This window comes from Hyperoodon ampullatus (assembly GCF_949752795.1).
Source record: "Hyperoodon ampullatus genome assembly, chromosome: X".
Lineage (NCBI taxonomy): Eukaryota > Metazoa > Chordata > Mammalia > Artiodactyla > Ziphiidae > Hyperoodon > Hyperoodon ampullatus.
In genome coordinates this window covers 40,693,422-40,713,452 of record NC_136913.1, presented here as the reverse complement: position 1 = coordinate 40,713,452, position 20,031 = coordinate 40,693,422, and the positions used below count along the sequence as shown (strand labels likewise).

General features: G+C 41.6%; 1 protein-coding gene across 1 annotated transcript in view; it reads left to right on the top strand.

The window, feature by feature from the left end:
* EFHC2 (EF-hand domain containing 2) overlaps positions 1–20,031 on the top strand; it is a gene marked incomplete at both ends in the record, with an annotated part of 179,715 nt that overhangs the window by 78,164 nt on the left and 81,520 nt on the right. The window contains 4 exon segments of the mRNA XM_079727614.1: positions 4,920–5,076; positions 13,745–13,887; positions 16,758–16,948; positions 19,819–19,949. Coding sequence (XP_079583740.1) covers positions 4,920–5,076; positions 13,745–13,887; positions 16,758–16,948; positions 19,819–19,949 — 622 coding nt within the window.

Below are 20,031 nucleotides of genomic sequence, written 5' to 3'. Positions count from 1 at the left end.
TTCCTCTGTGCATTAAGGGAACTTGTTCCACAGCATCTGCGTGCCAGATTAGTCAAAATGGAGCCAAATTGGTGGCCTCTTCTTATATTATTTTCTAAAATTAGTCCTATTTAGTGGACACAGTTGAGCATATTTGTTTTAGGGACTGAGGACAAGAAGCAGCCAGGAATGTGCAGGTAGTGGCTGCTGTAGAGAAGCTGCTAGTGACCCTTAGATATTTGGGAAGGATAGTTTGCTTTTTAATAAGTGTAAGTGCCTGTTCAGAATCAGCAAGTCTTCAGTGTAGACTTGGAAAAATTTTTTAAATGATATATATATGAAATGAGTCACTGAAGACATTTACCTGTGTCCTACTGAAAGATTGCCTTAATTTAAAGGACGTGGTAAAGGTTCAAAACGTCATATGATCCCTTAAATAGCAAGTCCAACATTCGGTTGATGTTTGTCTGTCAGCTTGATTTTGAGAATATAAAGGTCTCATTTGGGAAAATGAACGTAATGCTGGAGAGACCCGGTACACTGTTAGGCTTTTAACGGGTTTGCAGGGAACTTTCAGAGGCAGAGTAAATCCACCGGTGCGCTCCAAATCTAGCCATCCTCGGCAAATGTATCAGCTTCAAATGCCCTATGCTCCATTTCAGTTGAGCCCTAGTGCTTAATTTCTTTCTGCTCACTTCTTTTGCTCACTCTATAGACTTACTGTATTACGTTAAAAAAAAGTCATTTGTGCCTTTAAGGCTAATATAACGTGAGCATTATGCACTTAAACAGAAAATTATGCAAATGCAAAATTATGATGCATTTTATAGTCACGCTGACTTTTTATATTTCTCATAACATATGTTAAAATACCCCATTTAACAGACACTATTATTACACAACATTTCTTGAGTAACAGCAGTGTACTTAATGTAACTAATGACTGGAAATTATATCCATGATTCAGGGTGGAGGGGAGTGAATCAATATTCTCTGATAATTTTTACATTTGCTTTTCCTGACTTTTGGTAACATTAAATTAATAGACTTAATGTTACTTAGATACAGTTACTTCTGACATTTTAATTTTTTTATAACTCATCTGGTTGTAAAAATTCATGAGACTGACCAAGTTTTATACATTATATTTTGGTATCCTTGAAGCCCAAACCAGGACAAAGTCCTGGCAATAACTGTGGTCATATTTCCTTCCTTGTCAGTAATTGTGGTCTCCACAGGAAGGAGCTGACAACTGCCAACGACACAGCTAGGGACCTCCCTAAGAGGAAGCCAGGGGGAAATTTCTAATGCAGTATACAGCCTGGGTGCTCCAGTACCTTCTCTTACCTAATGCCGCCCCAACATATTTTGGGGGAGAAAAAATGGCAGACAGACTAAGAGATGGAGTTGGCCACAGTCCCAAGAATTGTGCATGAGTAAGCTTTCTATTATGTGGAAGCAGAGGGCTTGATAGAATTCCAAGAGATATATGTAACCCCTGCATAAAACCCAATCTGACTCCTAAAAAGATGAGATTGTTTTGTGTATTTAAGGATTCTAAGGAGAAGGCAACTTCTTCCACAAAACAGTCCAGTGTGAATCCCCCACTAGGCAGCTTGGCCATCCCGCTGGCCCTGGCTTGTCTGCCGGGCGGGAGCTTGTCACTCCCTCATTATTTCATGTGCATGAACACGGACTGGCAGATGGAGGCCTGTCGGACTTTCCTGTAGCCTGAAGGTTGGAAAAGGCTCCAGGGGCTCTAGCAGGTGTTTCTTTCACTGAAGAGACAGGGATTTGAATGTAAACTGTTCTTACCTAGAATTCCTGCCTTGGGTTATTATTTCTTTGTCTATAAGAGGAGTTTCTTATTATCGATTCTTAGTGGTTGGGACAGCCAAAGTAGTAATAAGACCATTCATTCACACTGTTCTCGAATACTTATTAGGCTATACCGACATTAAGGATAAGCAAAAAACTTAAAGCACCTTTAATTTTGTGGAGTTGTTTATGGCCGCCTCTGAACTCTTGGTGTTAGAAGCAGCAGGGCATCCAAGATGAGAGTCTAATGATCATTTGAGCAAATTAGCCATCCCAAGGTGCAGTGACAGAGGTAGAATTTGCTTCTAGTCTCTCCACATGGCTTTGATAGAGCTAACAATTAAACCTTTTTTTTTTTTAACCTCTCCTATGAAGTGAAGAGGGTTGAGGATTAGATGATTTCTAAGGGTTTTCTAGCTAGAGCTAGAAAATTACGTGATTCACTAATTATTTGACCCAAAAATGAACATCCCACCAAAATCATTTGACCTGGGTATTGGGTACAAGCAGAGGTGGATTTACCTTGAAGTTAATGAAGCTTAAGCTTTAGGGTTCTTTCTTTGCAGGGGCCCCACTCCAAGGCCCTGGGCCTAATTTTGTCTTAATTATTTGACATTTTTAGTCTTTAAGAGCTTCTCCAAAATTATATAAGCTTTAAACCTGGGTCCATATCTGGGTTACTAGTACATCAGAGATGAACTTCGATGAAGGCTCTTTCCAGAATCGTTTCCAAATGAGATGATGAATTGTAAATCACTGTGAAGGAGCATTAAGACATATCCTTTTAAAAAATCTATCACCTCTCAGTAAATTTGTTGCAATCTGGTCAGTGTGGATGGACATTCAATATATATGTTTTTACAAGTCTTTTGGAATTAGAGGAATCAGACTATTTGAAAGACAGATGTGTCTCAGGATCCATCAGAGTGTCAGTTTAAGGAGATATTTGGGAAGATGCTTTGTAAAAAAAAAAAAAAAAGGTATAATATTTTTTTAACACCTGAAACACGCAGGATGCTGGGGTGATGGAAAACCAAAGACAGAAAGTTATTCAGGTACGAGTTCAAACCTTTGTGAATATACGCAATTACCCAGAAAAATGAGATCTTCAGTCAGGGTATCCAAAAAGACTGGATTGTTAAAAAAGTCAGACATGGTGGAGTGGAACAGTTCTCGGCATTTATACACTAGATGGCACTGTGGGTGCAGAGGAAAGCTCTAAATTGATTCTTTTGTTACTTAAATCTGTGGCAAAAATTATGTAGTTGAGAAAACAACACTGTGTTATAAAACCTGTAATATTGGGGGGAGGTGTAGAATGCATTCTTAATTACTATGAGATTCAATATGTGTTCCTCTTTTGGTTAGGCTGCGTAGATTAGTATATAGAGTTGTATGCGTATGTCCCCTGTTAGAAGAAACCAATCATGCCCCAATTTTCTAATAATCATGTAGAGCTCTCCCTGCAATCCCTATGGTCCTTTTCCTAAAATGAAGGTACCAGTTAGTGGTGTGTTTCATGTAACAATTAGCAATGAAAGGGTCTACTGTAATTCTGCCTAATTCCAAGATTTGAACTTTCTCTTTATTACCAAAGCTTCTCTTTAATTGCCACAAAAATAGCAATAGGAGAGGCTCACCAGTCACTTCCGTACCAGCAGTCTGGCTGCCCCCTTTCACTGAGTCAGTGAGAAATATTTGATGGCATTCTCTTTGCCAATATGTCTTCTGTAAGCAGTTTCTGTTAGGATGGAACAATACTCTTTTGGGGATTCTGCTTGAAGAGATTTCACACAAAGGCTGTTAGGAAGTCTAAGTAAATGTGAAAGTTGAAAATGTTTTCAAATCAGAGTTAGAAACAGCCTCAAACCCTTAGCCTTTTGATCAATCAGTACAAAAAAAAAACTCCCTCAATTTTAAGAGTTAGGTTGCCTTGGATGACAAATTGATGCGAGAGGTATGCACTAAATCTGTACTCTTCCTTCTATTAGAACTTTGGCAATGGAAAAGGAAATCTTTGCTTATGTGAACCTCCTTTCCCGCACTAATGGAAACGCCTATGGGATAGTCAACCTTGGGGAAGAGGTAGAAATTAGATTCCATGGGTTGTTTTGTTTTGTTGCTTTGTTTTGTTTTGTTTTAAGAAAGACCCTGACATCTTCTTTTCCATTTGTGGTGTGACAAACACAGGTGACTGGGATCTGTTGAGTCAATGTATTATTTGCTTTGGAGAACACACTTGCTTCTCAGAGATTGTACAGCCTCACAAGTGAGTACCAACAGCTCCTAGGCTATTATAAATATGTCTCTCCTTCTTCACAGATAACAAATGAATAAAGAAAGTCAACAAGTATTTACCACTTAACACTCCCTTTGAGAGTAGGTAGTGGCTGTTTTAAAGGTTTTGTTCGTTTGTTTGGTTTTGGTTTTATTCCTTATTTATTTATTTATTTATTTATTTATGCTTCATCACATTTCAGTACGATTGCAGTCTTTACTTGGGCAATAACAGAAGCACCCTGGAGTGGTGGTTGGTGAGAAGAAGTTTTGTTTTTGTTTTTGATCTAGACAGTGAAGTGTCATGGCCTGGAGCTGAGTTGGAAGAGAGGGAGAGGGTTTAAAAAGTGGGCACATGAGGAGGAGACATCAGATGGGGAAGGTAAAGCAAAACACTTAGGAGTCAGTCCTGTTTGGAAAGGAATTTGATTAGTGACTGTTGACTAAAGATAGGACAGGGCTACATTACAGGTTAAAATATGGCATGGGTGGCATAAAGTTCCAAGTTTGAATTTTCCTATCATTGGAAAAATCAGGGAAGAACAAAAAATATTCTGAAATGGGGATGCGATGACAAAAGATAAATGTTTACTTATTCGACACAGTCTCTCTCTTTTTTTTTTCTTTCTTTTGAACCAATGGCAACTATTGAGTGAGTTTTGTGGTTTTTGTAAACACGATTGAAACCTACCCTCCCAGGATTTTGCTGTGTTTTGTTTGAAAGAGTTTAAAATAGTCTACAAAGATCTCCATGTTCATCTTGAAAACATAACAAACCTTTCAAAACAGCCATAATCAGGGCAAAAAAAAATATTGATGTTTCATCTGCCTTTGTTTTGTTATAGAGAACTTTACCTCGATTTCATGCAAGGCCCCACCTCCTCCAAATATAGAAAGGAAATTTCCACGTTACACCGGCTTTGGTTCTGAAGAGGATTCTCTCTGCTCCTGCATAGGCCTCGTGCCCACACCTCATCAGAGGAACTTCATGGAAAATGACAGGTGCTTGAGGGAACCACTGTTTTAGTCTGATCTTCCCCAAATGTGTTCAGGGTTTATAATATTGTCCTCATGACAAAACAGATGACACTTAATTTGTCTGATTTCAAGTCCAGGGACATGTTGTTATACCTTTTTAACGAAGTTGATTAATATGTAAGTATTAACAGGTTCTTACTTCAGTGGTTATTTTATTTTTTCCAGCTTTTTGAGAAATAATTGACATATAACATTGTATAAGTTTAAGGTATGCAACATAATGATTTGATATATGCATGTATTGAAAAATGATCATCACAATAAGATTAGTTAACATTCATCATTCTCACATAGTTATAGTTTTTTTTCTTGTGATGAGAACTTTTAAGATTTACTCTCTCAGAAACTTACAAGTATACATTTTCACTAACTCTAGTCATCATGTTGTATGTTATGTTCCCAGAACTTATTTATCTTATTGCTGGAAGTTAGTACCTTTTGGTCACCTTCACCCAATTCTCCCCTGCTCCGCACACCTCTGGCAGTCACCAGTCTGATCTCTGTTTCTATGAATTTGGTTTTTGTAGATTCTACATAATCTACATATAAGTGAGATCATGCAGTATTTGTCTTTCTCTGTCTGACTTATTTTACTTAGCATAATATCCTCAAGGTCCATCCATGCCATCGCAGATGTCAGGATTTCCTTCTTTTCTATGGCTGAATAATATTTCATTATGTGTATGTATCTTATATAAATATAGATATATGTATATATACACACACACACATATATATATATGTTTTTATTTATCCATTCATCTGTCAGTAGACACTTAGATTGTTTCTCTCTTTTAGCTATTGCAAATAATACTGCATTGAAATGGGGATGCAGATCTCTTTTTGGGACAGTGATTTCATTTCCTTTGCATATATATCCAAAAGTGAAATTGCTGGATGATATGGTAGTTCTATTTTTAGTTTTTTGAGGAGCCTCCATACTGTTCTCCACAGTGACTGCACCAATTTACATCCCCACCAACAGTGCACAAGGTGTTCCCTTTTCTCCACACCCTCACGTTGAGTGGTTATTTTAACGTGTCATCTGGAAGCTACTAAAGCCATATTATCCACAATCTATATTGCCTTTCCATGTATATGTGTATATATATGCCTTTCCATATATATATCTCCTCAAGATGGTCCCTAAGAAATGGTGTAGAGTAAGAGTCAGCAGACTTTTTCTTAAAGGGTCAGGTAGCAAATATTTTCTGCTTTGCAGACCATGCAGCCTCTGTCACAACCACTTAGCTCTGTCATTGTAGCATGAGAACAGCCACAGACAATATGTAACTACACTCCGATAAAACTGTTTATGGACACTGACATTTGAATTTCATATGATTTTTACATATCACAAAATATTATTCTTTCGATTGTTTTCAATCATTTAAAAATATAAAAATCATTCTTTGCTCATAGGCCATACCAAAACAGGTGACTGGCTGTATTTGGCCCATAGGCTGTAGTGGCTTCAGTGATTTATAAGTGTTTTTTAGCGTGTTATTTGGCAACTAACGTGGTTTTAACTTGAGAGATGGTTGAGTTCAGTAACCATAGCTTGCTCGTGTGGTGGAATATGATTTCAAAAGATGGACTTTCAGGGCTTCCCTGGTGGCACAGTGGTTGAGAGTCCGCCTGCCGATGCAGGGGACACGGGTTCATGCCCCGGTCCGGGAAGATCCCACATGCCGCGGAGCGGCTGGACCTGTGAGCCATGGCCGCTGAGCCTGCGCGTCCAGAGCCTGTGCTCCGCAACGGGAGAGGCCGCAACAGTGAGAGGCCCGCGTACCGGAAAAAAAAAAAAAAAAAAAAAGATGGACTTTCAGAAGTGTTCCTAATATATACGAGGAAAAATCTGCCTCTGAGTCATGTGTATAGCTGTGAGCACTGCCCATGGCTACTTTTTGCTTCTTCAGAGAATGGAGGCCCTGGAGAAAGAAGTCAGGGGGGAAGAGTGGTGGGAAAATGTTGCAGATGTTTGAATAGGATGCGGGCTAAACACCGAAGTCCTGGCATGAGGGAAATAGTGGATCAGGAGAACCTGTGGAGAAAAATGATAAAGGGAACATGGAGTAAGAGCAGGAGAAGGAGAAGAACAAGACAGCACCGTGAATTTGATAAAAATTTAATGGCATCAGATACCATTGTAGAATATTTTGAGGTGGAGAGAATAGTTCTGCTCTAACTGTAAACATGGTGAAAATATGTTACGAATTGTGTAGAATGTCTAAAAGGCTGCCTTTGCCCTGACACGATGTCCTTTGTCTTTTAAGAAATAATCTTTTATTTGTAAGGACTTGGGAGTTTTGTTATTAAGTTTCAGAGTTGATGCTACTCAAGGTGTGGCCTCCACACTGGTTAGAAATACAAATTCCCGTGCTTCATCCCAGACCTATCGAGGCCCAATCTCTGTGCGGGGGGCCTGGTACTGTGTTTTAATAAGACTTCCAGGGGGTTCTGGTGATGGGCACCAGGGTTTGAGAACCACTGATTTCGATCATATAAGAGGGACACCAACTCATACTCCATCCTCCCTTATAGGTAGCAGTGTTTACAGTGAAGTTCGAGGGCAGGACTTTTTTTTTTTTTTTTTTTTTGCGGTATGTGGGCCTCTCATTGTTGTGGCCTCTCCCGTTGCGAAGCACAGGCTCCGGACGCGCAGGCTCAGCAGCCATGGCCCACGGGCCCAGCCGCTCCGCGGCACGTGGGATCTTCCCGGACCGGGGCACGAACCCGCGTCCCCTGCATCGGCAGGCGGACTCTCAACCACTGCGCCACCAGGGAAGCCCAGAGGGCAGGACTTTTGATGGATGCTTTTCACTAACTGCTGTTTTGAAGGGCAGCCACCAAAGGAGGTGGGCAGAAAGAATGTCCCTATTGTAAAAGGAGAGGGAATTTTTCTTATAAGTAAACAGGATGAAACACGATCCAGTGTGTTACTTCTGGAATCCAGGGGGAAAAGAGTTCCTTGTGGGTAGTTGCCTTAGTCTCTCCTTCTGTCTGCACCATGTCAACTTGCCCACAGAGCACTGACTGTAGACAGCATTCCACGTTCTTGTCATGCTGTTGTGGCCGGAGGATGGTGGTACAGGCACGAATGGGTCTAATTTCTTTTCTTTCTGTCCACTGCTTGTTCTGTGCCAGGAATACACTTCCCTCAAGCTCCTCCCACACAGTGACCTTGTTTCCATAGAAACTGGCACATTCAGCTGGAGACTTATACATGAGTTTGAATAACCCAAGGTTTTAGAACCGTGAGAACCTAAGGAAGATGATCTCACAAAGCATACAAAGAACAGTTTCTTAATGCAAATAAATAAACCATGAATTGAGACGTGCAATAGTGCATGACATATATTGATTATATATATTGCTATTAAAAATGTACTGGCTGCTTATTGTTGTATGAGGTTAATGGTGACCTACTGTGAGTCATTGGAGGAGATAGTTTCAAGTTAAAGCATATGAGGTTTTTGATGGAATGAAGACCTTTATTGTCTGGGTAAAAATTCACTGTGGTGGCCCGCTGGGCAGATTGTCTAGTCTGACTTGGGAAAACCAGAAGAATATCTTTCTCACTGCACCTGGCTGAATTAAGTACTTTGTTCTCTGTGTGCTTACAATACTCTGCTGATCATACCGCTCACAATAATAATATTACTAATAAAAAGCAGTTTATGGTTATGGTATGCTAACTACAATACTTGATCTCATTTAATCCTCAAAACAACCTCATAAAGTCGGTAATATTATTGTACCCATTCTTCACATGAGGAAATTGAGGCTCAGAGAGGCTATACAATTTGCCCAAGCTCATACAGCTAATTTTTAGTTGAAGTAGGATTTGAACACAAGGAAGTCTGACTCCTAGAGTTCACCTCTCTTGCCCCCAGAATCTGTACTTATCACAGTGTGTGGCAATTACTTGTTTATATCGAGACCAAGCACTCCTTGAGGGCAGGGACTGGCTTTATTGCTTCTCTTAGAGTTGGAACAGTGTTGGCTATGTACTTGGGGTTCAATAGATATTTTGTCCGTAAGAGGACGAATGATGAATAAGTGAGTAAATAGAATGAGCATTCACCCTTTTAGTTCTTAATGATGGATAGAAGAGATGGATGACTTCCTACCAGGAAGGCTATTACCCCAGACTTGTGCTATTCATAATCATATAGCATCTAAAAATTCACGGTTTAATCTTAATCTCTGACTTGTTTCAGATATTGTCCATCTGTTGTCTCCATCAGTCATTTTTTTTCCTCTTTAAACCAGTTTCCCCCATCGATAATAATAAGCCTTCATGTCTCTTCTAACCATAAGACTATAGCTATAGCTATCTTTAAGGTTCTCAGCAGGGATGTAGCCCTGGGTGAGCCATTCATTTTCTTAGTCAGCAAATATTTACTGAGTACCCACTATGTGCCGAGCACTGATCTTGGGACACATCAGTGAACAAAACAGATACAAAGCCCTGCCCTCATAGAACTTACATTCTAGCTGCGGAGGCAGATAATAAACAATTAAGGTAATGCATAAGTACATTCTATAGTATATAGAAGGTATTAAAGTGCCATGGAAAAAATAAAGAAGGTAGCTATGAAAAGAATAAAGGGGACTTGGAATATGGGCCTGAAGAGCACCCCTGGTTTCAATTTTAAATGGTGTGGTTTGGATGGACTTTACTGAGGAGAGGAAACATGTTCTAGGGAGAAGGAACAGTCAGTGTAAAGACCCTGAGCAAGGAGCAGGCTCGGGATGCACAAGGAACAGGCAGGAGGCTGACAAGGATAGAACAGATGAGTAATGAGCAGAGTAGACAGATTAAGAAAAGTAATGGGTGATCAGATAACATAGGGCCTTGCAGACCATTGTCAGGATTCTTTTGACTTCAAGTGATAAGGGGACTCATTGGGAGATTTGAACAGAAGAAGAGTGACTTGATCTGATTTACATATTAAAAGAATGACTGCAGATGCAGTGTTGAGCGAAGACTGTAGAAGGGCAATGGTGGAAGTAAAGACCACTTAAGAGGCTACTGCAGTAGTCCAAGAGAAAAGTTATGATGGCTCCATGAGGGCGAGTACCATGAAAATGATGAGATATAGCAGATTCTGGAAATATTTTGAAGGTTGTGCCAATAGGATTTCCTGGCAGATTGGATATGAGGTGTGAAAGAAGAGAGGAGATACAGATGACTCCCAAGATTTCTCCAACTAGAAAGATGGAGTTGCCATCTAGTGAGATGGGAAAGACTATAGTTAGAGTAGGTTTGGGACAAGAGCAGAAGTTCAGTTTTGGAACAAGTTAAGTTTGAGATGTCAGATATCAAGTAGAGATGTTAAGTTGGCCGTTAGATATACAAGTCTGGGGTTCCGGGAGAGAGGTCTGAGCTAGAGATAGAACTTTGGAAATCATCAGCATGTAGGTAGTATTTAAAGCCTGAGACTAGAAGAGATCACCAAAGGAGTGAATATACACAGAGAAGTGGATGACCACGTTATTCCTTGTTATCCCTGGGACACCCCAAATAAAGAGATTGAGGAAAAGAGGAGGAACCAGCAAAGGATGTAAAAAGGAATAAGCAAGGAGGTAGGAGCAAAACCAAGAGAAAATACAGGATCCTGGAAGCCAAGTGAAACAAGAATGTCATGGAAGAAGGAGTGATCATTTGTACCAACTGCTGCTGATTGGTCGAGTTAGACAAAAATGAACCATTGGAATTGGCATTGTGGAGATAGATCATTGTTGACCTTGACAAGGATAGTTTAGGTAGAGCTAACCTAATGGAAGTGGATTTGAGAGAGAATGGGAGAAGAAGTCAAGACAGTGATTATAGATAACTCTGGGCTGTGTGTAGAAAAAGTTAAGACATGGCTGCTGGACCTAGGAATTTATCATTTGTTTTGAGACAATGGTATTCAATAAACACATTTTTTAAAAAAACAGTCAAGAATACAAGTCTATACAGTGCTAAATTGGGTGCCACGCATAATGGTCGGTGCAGGAGGCGTGAATAGGTGGTCAGCTGGGTGGGCAGCCATGGTCAAAGAGAGCTCTACTGATTGGGGCCCAAATGGATGGACAGGACTCTGGACAGGCATAGGACAGGATGAGGGTGTACCCTGGGGGAGGGGATGACACCAAGCGAAGGCCTGGAAGTAGAAACAAGCACAGTGTGGGGCACTAAGTGAAGTGGCTTGTGTGACTTGAGTAGAGAGTATTATTGGCAGTTATGACAAATAGCTGTATGTGTAGGTATTTGAACCTGACTATCAATGGCCCAGGAAGCCAGATTGAGCAGTATAGGTGGTATGATCAGAAGCAGGGAAAATGCTAAAAATTTTTTGAGTGCTGGGCATATTGTGATAAAAAGAGTGTTTAGAAAAGTTTGATAATTAGCTTATTAGCCAAGGAAATGTCTGAAGCTACTTGCAAGTGTTTTTCAAAGTGTGCTCTGGGGATGACTTCATCAGAATCTCCTGGGGAGCTTATTAAAAATGCAGGTTTCTGGAGCTGCAAGCTAACTACTGAATCCATACCTCTGGGGGTAGGACTCTGGATTCTGTATATTTAACAAGCTCCCAGGTGACTTTCATACATGACAAAGTTTGTGAATGACTGGTCTAAAGATTTTGTTTGAGTAGATTATATTCCTGATTGATAAGCTGTCCAGAACACTAGAATTAGGTTAAAAAAAAAAGGGCATATTAAACATGAAAAATCCATACTTAACGTACACTCTTATACATTTATGTAAGTTCTAAGAAGCTAAATTTGCAGTTGTATTCATTTGGCCGGACATTAGACCTCATTCAGTTGTTTGAATGATATTTCAGGCATCTGTAAAAGTATGGGTCTTTCATGAGAAGGGATTACCAAATCTGTTTGTTACTTTTAAATCCAATTATGTACCAGAGAAGATGGTTGAGAAGGTATAGCTGCCCTCCTCCCCTATGCTGTATGAGGTCTGCCTGAAGCCTGGGAAGCTAGGGACTAAGAAAACAGCTATGGAGATCTGGCTGTTTTGCCAGGGCTGCCCTGGGGGTAGCCTTCCAGATTGCTACTTCCCATCTCACTTGAGGCCTCAAGCTGTGAATCATGGCCCCATGCTTTTTCACCCCTCCTTCCTTGGACAATCAAAGAAAGGAGCAGAGAAAAGCACCTTCTGCCTCTGCAAATCACAAATAAGTTTTCTTGTTTGTTTGTTTTTAAATCAGTGTGATCACAAGGAAAGAATGAATTTCAGCATAAGAGACTGAAAGTGAGGACCTCTCTGCTTAGAGTTGTGACAGGGAAGGAATGAAGTACATGGTTTATTTTACTCTGTGCCTCCTTGGGGTAATGATTTTGATTATCAGAGACCTCCCAAAGGGTTCAGTATTTGTCATGAAGTCCACCTTTCACTAGCTGATATCCACAGACATGCTTCTGCTGGGAGACCATAAATTAATTTCTTCCAAGACCAGGCAATCAATTTTGGGAACTTTTGATTCTAGAATTCAATCCCATCTTCATTCTTCTAGACTATTCATGCACAGAATTCTAAGTGCAAATTCCAATCTATACGGATCTTATAAAAACTTTCTACAAACATTTGAGCACTTAGAATGTAAAAAATGTTCTCTTAGACAATGATTAATAAGATGCAGTCCTTGCCTTCAGAAAACAGACTTGTAAGTAATGGCGACTTATGATATGGGTGATAAGTGTTACGAAAGGCAGGTCTATCATGTATAATATAGCATTTGAAAGGGAAAAGGTAAATTTTCCCTTGAAGGGAGTTAGGGGGCTGCTGGGGAACTGGGAGAGTGACTCAGCGAGGAGACGATGTGGGGTTTGAAGAAGGATAAGGAATGGGCATGAGAAAGTGGGCAGTGAAATGGGGAGGTGGCTCTAGGCGCCAGCAGAGCGCAGCCTCTGGCCTGCTCAGGCAGTGAGGCCCAGGTGCTGTGCTTCTTGCTGACATGATCGTGATTGTTGACCAGCCTCGTGAGTAGGGAACAACCATGTAATGCAGATGGTTTGAGCAGTGTGTTTATGACATCTGTTTTGGGTACATTTTCCCAATGTGTTACCCTGGACATCAAAAGAATAAGAGATATTTTAATAAACTGAGAAAATGCCTCTGCATATAGATTTAGAGCCTTAATAAGAAGGTGGTAGAACTTTTTCACCTCTTGAGAGTTTATGCTACTATCTTAAAACCATAGCGCACCTGGGGGATGGGAGGTGGGTGAAATGGGTGAAGGGGGTCAAAGGTACAAACTTCCAGTTATAAAATAAATAAGTTACGGGGATATAATGTATAGCATGATGACTCTAGTTAATAATACTATAGTACGTATTTCAAAGTTGCTGAGAGAATAGATCTTAAAAGCTATCATGATGAGAAAAATATTTTTGTAACTAAGTGTGGTGATGGATGTTAACTAGACTTACTGTGGTGATCATCTCACAATATATACAAATATCAGATCATTGTGTTGTACACCTGAAGCTAATATAATGTTATATGTCAATTAAACTTCAATAAAAAAAACATGGCATACCTTTTGCAGGTGTTTTTACACGCATAATATGTGGACGATTACTTGTATAATGCTATAACCCTCATTTTTCTTCCATTTAGCTACAGCAACATAAGCAATACACTCCGTTTTTTTGCAAAACTAATCACCCACAAGTGTGCTGATGTGGAAGGGACGTTTGTTATTTCATATTTTCTCAGTGATGACACAATTTCAGTGTTTGAAGCTATGGAGAGGAATTCAGGTAAGAGACATACCTCTCACAGCAGTTTCCTCAGAATAATTAACTGTCTCTTCATGTTGAAAGGGACTATGGTCTGATTTTTATAGCCTAGATGATCTAAGAGAGTGGCTTTCTTTTTTTTTTTTTTAACCACTAAAGTTCATTTTACAAAGATCTCTTAAATGCGAACCCAGACATATAAAATGATAAAAGAGGAACAGTTTTGGTTGGCTCAGGACTGGGGGACTTGGGACATCTCCTTTTGGACACTCTCCCTACTTCCTCCGTGGCCTCTGAGGCACCTCTGTGGAATCCAGCGGCTTCAAAATCATGGTCTGGCTACCACCAGTTCCATGCACAGCTAGCAAGACAAGAAGAAATCTGTATTCTTGATAGTACCACGTACGAAATTTTTGTCTAGCTCTAGGACAAGAATCCCAGATTAACAAATTTAATCTTCAGAGTCTATTTCCCTCTGGCTGTTGAGGCTGTTGCCAAGGTTCCAGCTGCAGGGCCCACGGAGTGCCTCTCTGCAGTAGACTGATAGGGTGGCCATTGCTGAAGAGAGCCATTGATTTTGACTTACCAAATTATGGAACTGTAGGGCTCTCTTCTTTGTCCCAACATGCTCAACATTTTTATCTGTGCCAAAGACACACGTTTGAGAAGAATAATCAATGGTGTGCTGGTTAACCGGCTCTCTGAAAAAATTTGAAAAGCTCTATTTTGTACTGTTTGTCAATTTCCATGATGCAAATACCCAAACCATGGCCAATTTCAAGCAACCAACAGTTTTAACAACTGGCTTGCAAAATCCCTTGAAAATTTAACAACCAGCCCTTATGAGCTGGTATGAGCCACTCAGCACACCAATGAATAATGAATCATTTGTATAACTAAGTCAGGGTCCACGGTGATTTGAATAATGGATCAAATCTTAAAATATGAAATCAAATAGGGATGAATATAAAGTCATGCTCTTGAAGGTCAAAAAATCAACTCTATACATCTAGAATGGGGACAATATGGCCAAACCAATTGCAGCATTCATAAAACAGAAAGGGTGATGGCAGTCAACTACAAGCTTGCTGGTAATAAAGCAGTCCTGATTGAGTACCTACTATTAAACTTAGAAGACCGTTATAAGGTTACGTTTTGTGTGTTAGTCCAGGTCCTCCAAGAGGCAAACCCCAAGATGAGATTAAATGTACAAGAGATTTATTAGGGGAAATGCTGGTGAGGGAAAATGTGGCAGGAGCCAGAAGAGGCCAGGAGAGCCATCAGACTGCAGTGCATGTCTGACTCCTGTGAAGGACAGAGGAAAGGGAAAAAGGGGAAGGTCTTAGACTGCAGTGAAACTCTAAGAAAGTTTTGCCAAGGCTGACTGGGAGTCCTGGGACCAAAGTCACCAGCCGGAGGAGCTCCCATCTTGCAGGAATGGGCCTGCCTTAGTATCCCTGCCTTGCTCAGTCATGTGTTGGCAGCAGCCTCTGGGAAGCATGACCTCGGCACAAATCTGGGGATAGATTTCAGAACATAGCAGTTGGAGCCTTCTGTCAACTTTGTTCCCCACAGCAGGCAATCTGAGAAGTACATTTTTATGGCCCCCCACAAATATTATTCTCATTTACCAATGAGAATTCAGAGGGGTTCAAAGAGGTTAAATGACTCCTAAAGATCATCCAGCAAGCAAGTGACAGAGCCAGGATGGACTCCAGCTCTGTTTGGCTACAAAGGCTATGTCTTTCCACCACTCCTGGTTTCTGCAAGTGGTAGGAGTGTGATGAAGCTGATCCCCAAAGCTCATCTGGTCTCAGGTTGTATTCACAGGTTTGAAGATTTCAGTTCATTTTCAGTTAGAAGGTAATGGAGTCCCACATTCAACTCTGCTCACTGCTTTCCAAGAGCTCAAAAACCAAATAATGCCCAGAAAAGAGCAGAGGAAATGGTGAGAATTCTGGAAAGTAAGAAAAATGAGGCATCGCTAAAAGAAGCAAAGATATTTTGCCTGTAGAAAAAAAGAGTTCAGGGGACTCCCATAGTTACCTTCAAACAATTAAGTAAGCTCCTTTCCGGAAATGGCGCATCTTACATTTCATCTGTATGTCAGCAGAAGTATAAGGACAAATAGGTGGAGATAAGCTCAGGTGAGAAATTTTCTACCTGGTACTGTTCAGGCAGGCTCTAAAGATGTTCCTGATGTCCCAGTTTCCAGGATGCTTCTGGGCATATAGCAAGTCCTTGCTAAGTGTTTATTTAAGTGTTTGGACTGGGAAGGGAGTGGAGCGAGAAAAGAAAAGGCTGGAATGCCATGCCACTTTTCTTCTTTACACACTCATCTAGGAAGTCTCATTTCTTCACCCACTGCTTCATTCGTCCCTTAAGTACCATACGCAGTATGAGTTCACAAGTTCACAGCTAAGTTGTATGGTCTGTGTTTGAGCATGAAGTAACTCTAAAGACAAGTTGTACTGTTCTTTTTTTAAAAATTAATTTATTTAATTGATTTGATTTTTGGCTGCACTGGGTCTTCCTTGCTGCACGTGGGCTTTCCTCTGGTTGCAGCAAGCAGGGGCTACTCTTCGTTGCGATGCACAGGCTTCCCATTGCCGTGGCTTCTCTTGTAGCGGAGCACCGGCTCTAGGCGTGTGGGCTTCAGTAGTTGCGGCACACGGGCTCAGTCGTTGTGGCTCGCAGGCTCTAGAGCACAGGCTCAGTAGTTGTGGCGCACGGGCTTAGTTGCTCCACGGCATGTGGGATCTTCCCGGACCAGGGCTCGAACCCGTGTCCCCTGCATTGGCAGGCGGATTGTTAACCACTGCGCCACCAGGGAAGCCCTGTATGGTTCTTTACAAGACCTACTCATTAACTTTTTTTCTCTTTTCCTATAGGGTATACTGGTGGGATGTTCTTAAAAAGAATTCGTGTTAAGAAGCCTAGACAAGAAGTCTTTAAACTCTCAGAATATATCAAGGCTGAGGAGCTGTATGTTGGAGCCAAAGTGAACGTGAATGGCTACCTATTTCTTTTGGTCAGTGCTGATGTGTATACCTTAAACTACATGGAAAGGAATTCAGATAAGGTGAACTCACTTGGTGTAATTCTTGACTCACCGCTCAGCACTCTGCAGTCTGTGTTTTTCTTACTCCAGGCCTTTTCTTCTTCATCTTGCCACCAGTTTTACATTGTGCTTTCACACATGTGGGCATGAATAATGGATCTGCACGACTTGGCCACAGGTCCCGTCACAGAGGCCAGGGCCTGGTCTCCTCTGTTTATGTGCTGGGTTTTCCACTGCCCAGCATCATGGATGCCAGGCACAGGCAGGAGGCAGGCCCAAGGTTGAATCAAGTTTCCTGGGTTTTCTGCTGACGCTAACAATGTTTTCAGAAAAAAATTCAGCAATGATCGGAAAGGAAGACAATCTGGTGCCACACACTGTGCTGTCCCAGTTAATTGGCACAGGCCTGCAGAGAAGGCCAAGACCTAAACAAACAGAAACCCCAAGGGAACCTGATAGTTGCTGGGATTGCAGCTTCCCATAACAGGAGCCACCTGAGGCCTAAATGGGAATCCAAGGACAAACTGGCAACAGTGAGCGCCAAGAGTTTTTTCATTTGCAATAGTATGGCACGTGGGTACTATTTCTAAAAGTTCCATTATGGCAGTGCCGTTCAGTAAAAATAACATGTTGACAAAATCTTGATTTTTTTTTTTTTTGCGGTACGCGGGCCTCTCACTGTTGTGGCCTCTCCCGTTGCGGAGCACAGGCTCCGGATGCGCAGGCTCAGCGGCCATGGCTCACGGGCCCAGCCGCTCCGCGGCATATGGGATCCTCCCAGACCGGGGCACGAACCCGTATCCCCTGCATCGGCAGGCGGACTCTCAACCACTGCGCCACCAGGGAGGCCCAAAATCTTGATTTTTAAGTGTGGACTAGTCTGGTGTGCAAACACGTATATTTCAGAATCATTGCCTACTATTGAAGAATCTATCTAGAAATAATGTATTTAAAAAGTCTGCCTGAAAATAATAATATTTATGTGCCATTTATATAGATATAGTACCAATTCCGTTTCATTTATATGTAAAATGCTCGGGGTAAGTTGCTAAGGTCAGTCTCACTGTGTATAGCACATTACCCGGATCAGTTTGGGTCCTCTGAGAAGCAGGTACCAAGACAGACTTAGACATGCGAGAGATGTCTTGAGGGAAATGCGTATGAAGGATAAAGGGGGAGGGAACAGGAGTAGGTGGGGAGACTGGGATGTAGGTCTGATCCCTGAGAAAGTAGAGGGAAGGAAGGAAGATGGGGTGGGAAGAGCCTCAGACACAGCGTAGCTCTGAGAAAGTCTGCGCCAGGCCGATGGGGAGCCCTGGAGCAAACACTAGTTATCAGAGAAATCCCATGTCAGGCAGGAATGGCCCAGCTCTGGTGCCTCCTTCCTGCTCAGTCACTGGATGGTAAGAGTCTGGGGAGAGTGTGGCCTCCGTGGGGTCTCTGAAAGCTGCAGCGCTGCAGTGATCACGAAGGTGCAGCAGCTGGGGGCTGTCTGCTAACAGTGCTCGTCTCTGCGTGGTCCCTCTTGAGGGCAGGCCTGGGCAGCACCCTCTGGGGCTGCCACACCATCTCTTCATTTGCAGCGTTAGGAACTTGGGTTAGCGTGACACCATGAGCCGGTAGCTCTTCAAAAGCACTGAAGTCAGGTGAGAGGCTCAATAATGGGGCAGTTACATTCCCGGAGACCAGCAGGCTTGGCTAGGAAACCTGACTCCTTAAAAGCTGAGGGGCCTTAGACGTGTATCTTCCCTGAGCTTTGTTTTCCACATCTTTAAAATGGGAGTACCAACAGTGCCTATTTCAGAGAGCTACTATGAAGATTGGATGCAAAAATGTTTTAAGTGCTTAGCTCTATGTGCCCCATAGCAAGCTCAGTCGGTGTATAATTTACAATAGCTGTTGTCACTAGAGCTCCATTTTCTCAAACAGTGCAAACCTGTACTTTAATATAAAAAATATATAGCATGAATACACACACACACACACACACACACACACACACACACACACACACACACATATATATCTCATATATATATGAGACATAAAAGGCTTTTCTCCTTTCAGAAAGATAAAAGCAGGGTAGGACATTATCTAGTATCAGCATCCCAAGTGAAAACTGCATTATCTTAAAACTACCCTTAACAAAGACATTCTAAGCAGAGAAAGATTAATATCAGTCTGAGGAGTCTTTTCAAAAGAGCTAATAGATCCTATCATGGAAACAGATTAAAGGAAATGCAAAAAAGGGAGGGAATGCCTCCCCCTTCCCAGGGCAGAGATGAACTTTATTCTAAGTTACCATCAATGTTTTTCTTTTTGTATTTAGTCTTCTCCTTTTCTAGCTCTTGCTCTAGTTATTTACAAGCTTATGCTTTAGTGAATTGAATAAGAAGTATTCTTACAGAGTCAGAAGCCAAATCACAGTGTAGGAGACAGGAACTGGGGGCTGCCTGGAGAGTGAGTGTAAGGGGACTGCAGTGCGTGTATCACCTGGTGGTTGACAGTTCTGGGGGCGCACTCTAAAGATCTGGGAAAGTTGGGGGTCCATTTATTCAATTTTGAATCCCCATGCTCTCCATTAGGGTCTCCCAACATGTTGGGTCAATGCCCAAGGGTTAAAGGGAGGAGGCTGAGGTCGGAGTAGTGGTTCTTTTCTGATTGCTGTGGCCCGCTGTCCCTTAAGTGCATTTCTCTCAGATCTGGCCCTGTGCTAATGTCACTTGTTGTCCTGGAGCCATAGCTGAAGAAATCTGGTCATGTCTTCTCTGTGTTGGTCTCTATGGAAAGACATAGCCAGCTAAGTCAAGGTTCACAGTATGAAGTCTCTTTGCTGGCCACCAGGAAGATTGGGCTCCCTATCTTAAATACCTTTCTTTTCTCCTTTCCAGTTTCCTATGAGCAACATTGAACTTGCCCTACAAAAGATAAAACAAGAAGAATCAAAATCCAGAGAGCTCAAGCAGGTGTTTACAGCTGCTAATTGCATGCACACGAAGATGGTGGATTATAATACATTCAGGTAAGACATATTCTGCTAGCAGTAATCTATTTTCTCCTCAAGGTTGTCCAAAGAACAGAAAGAACACTTTCTTCCCTAGTGT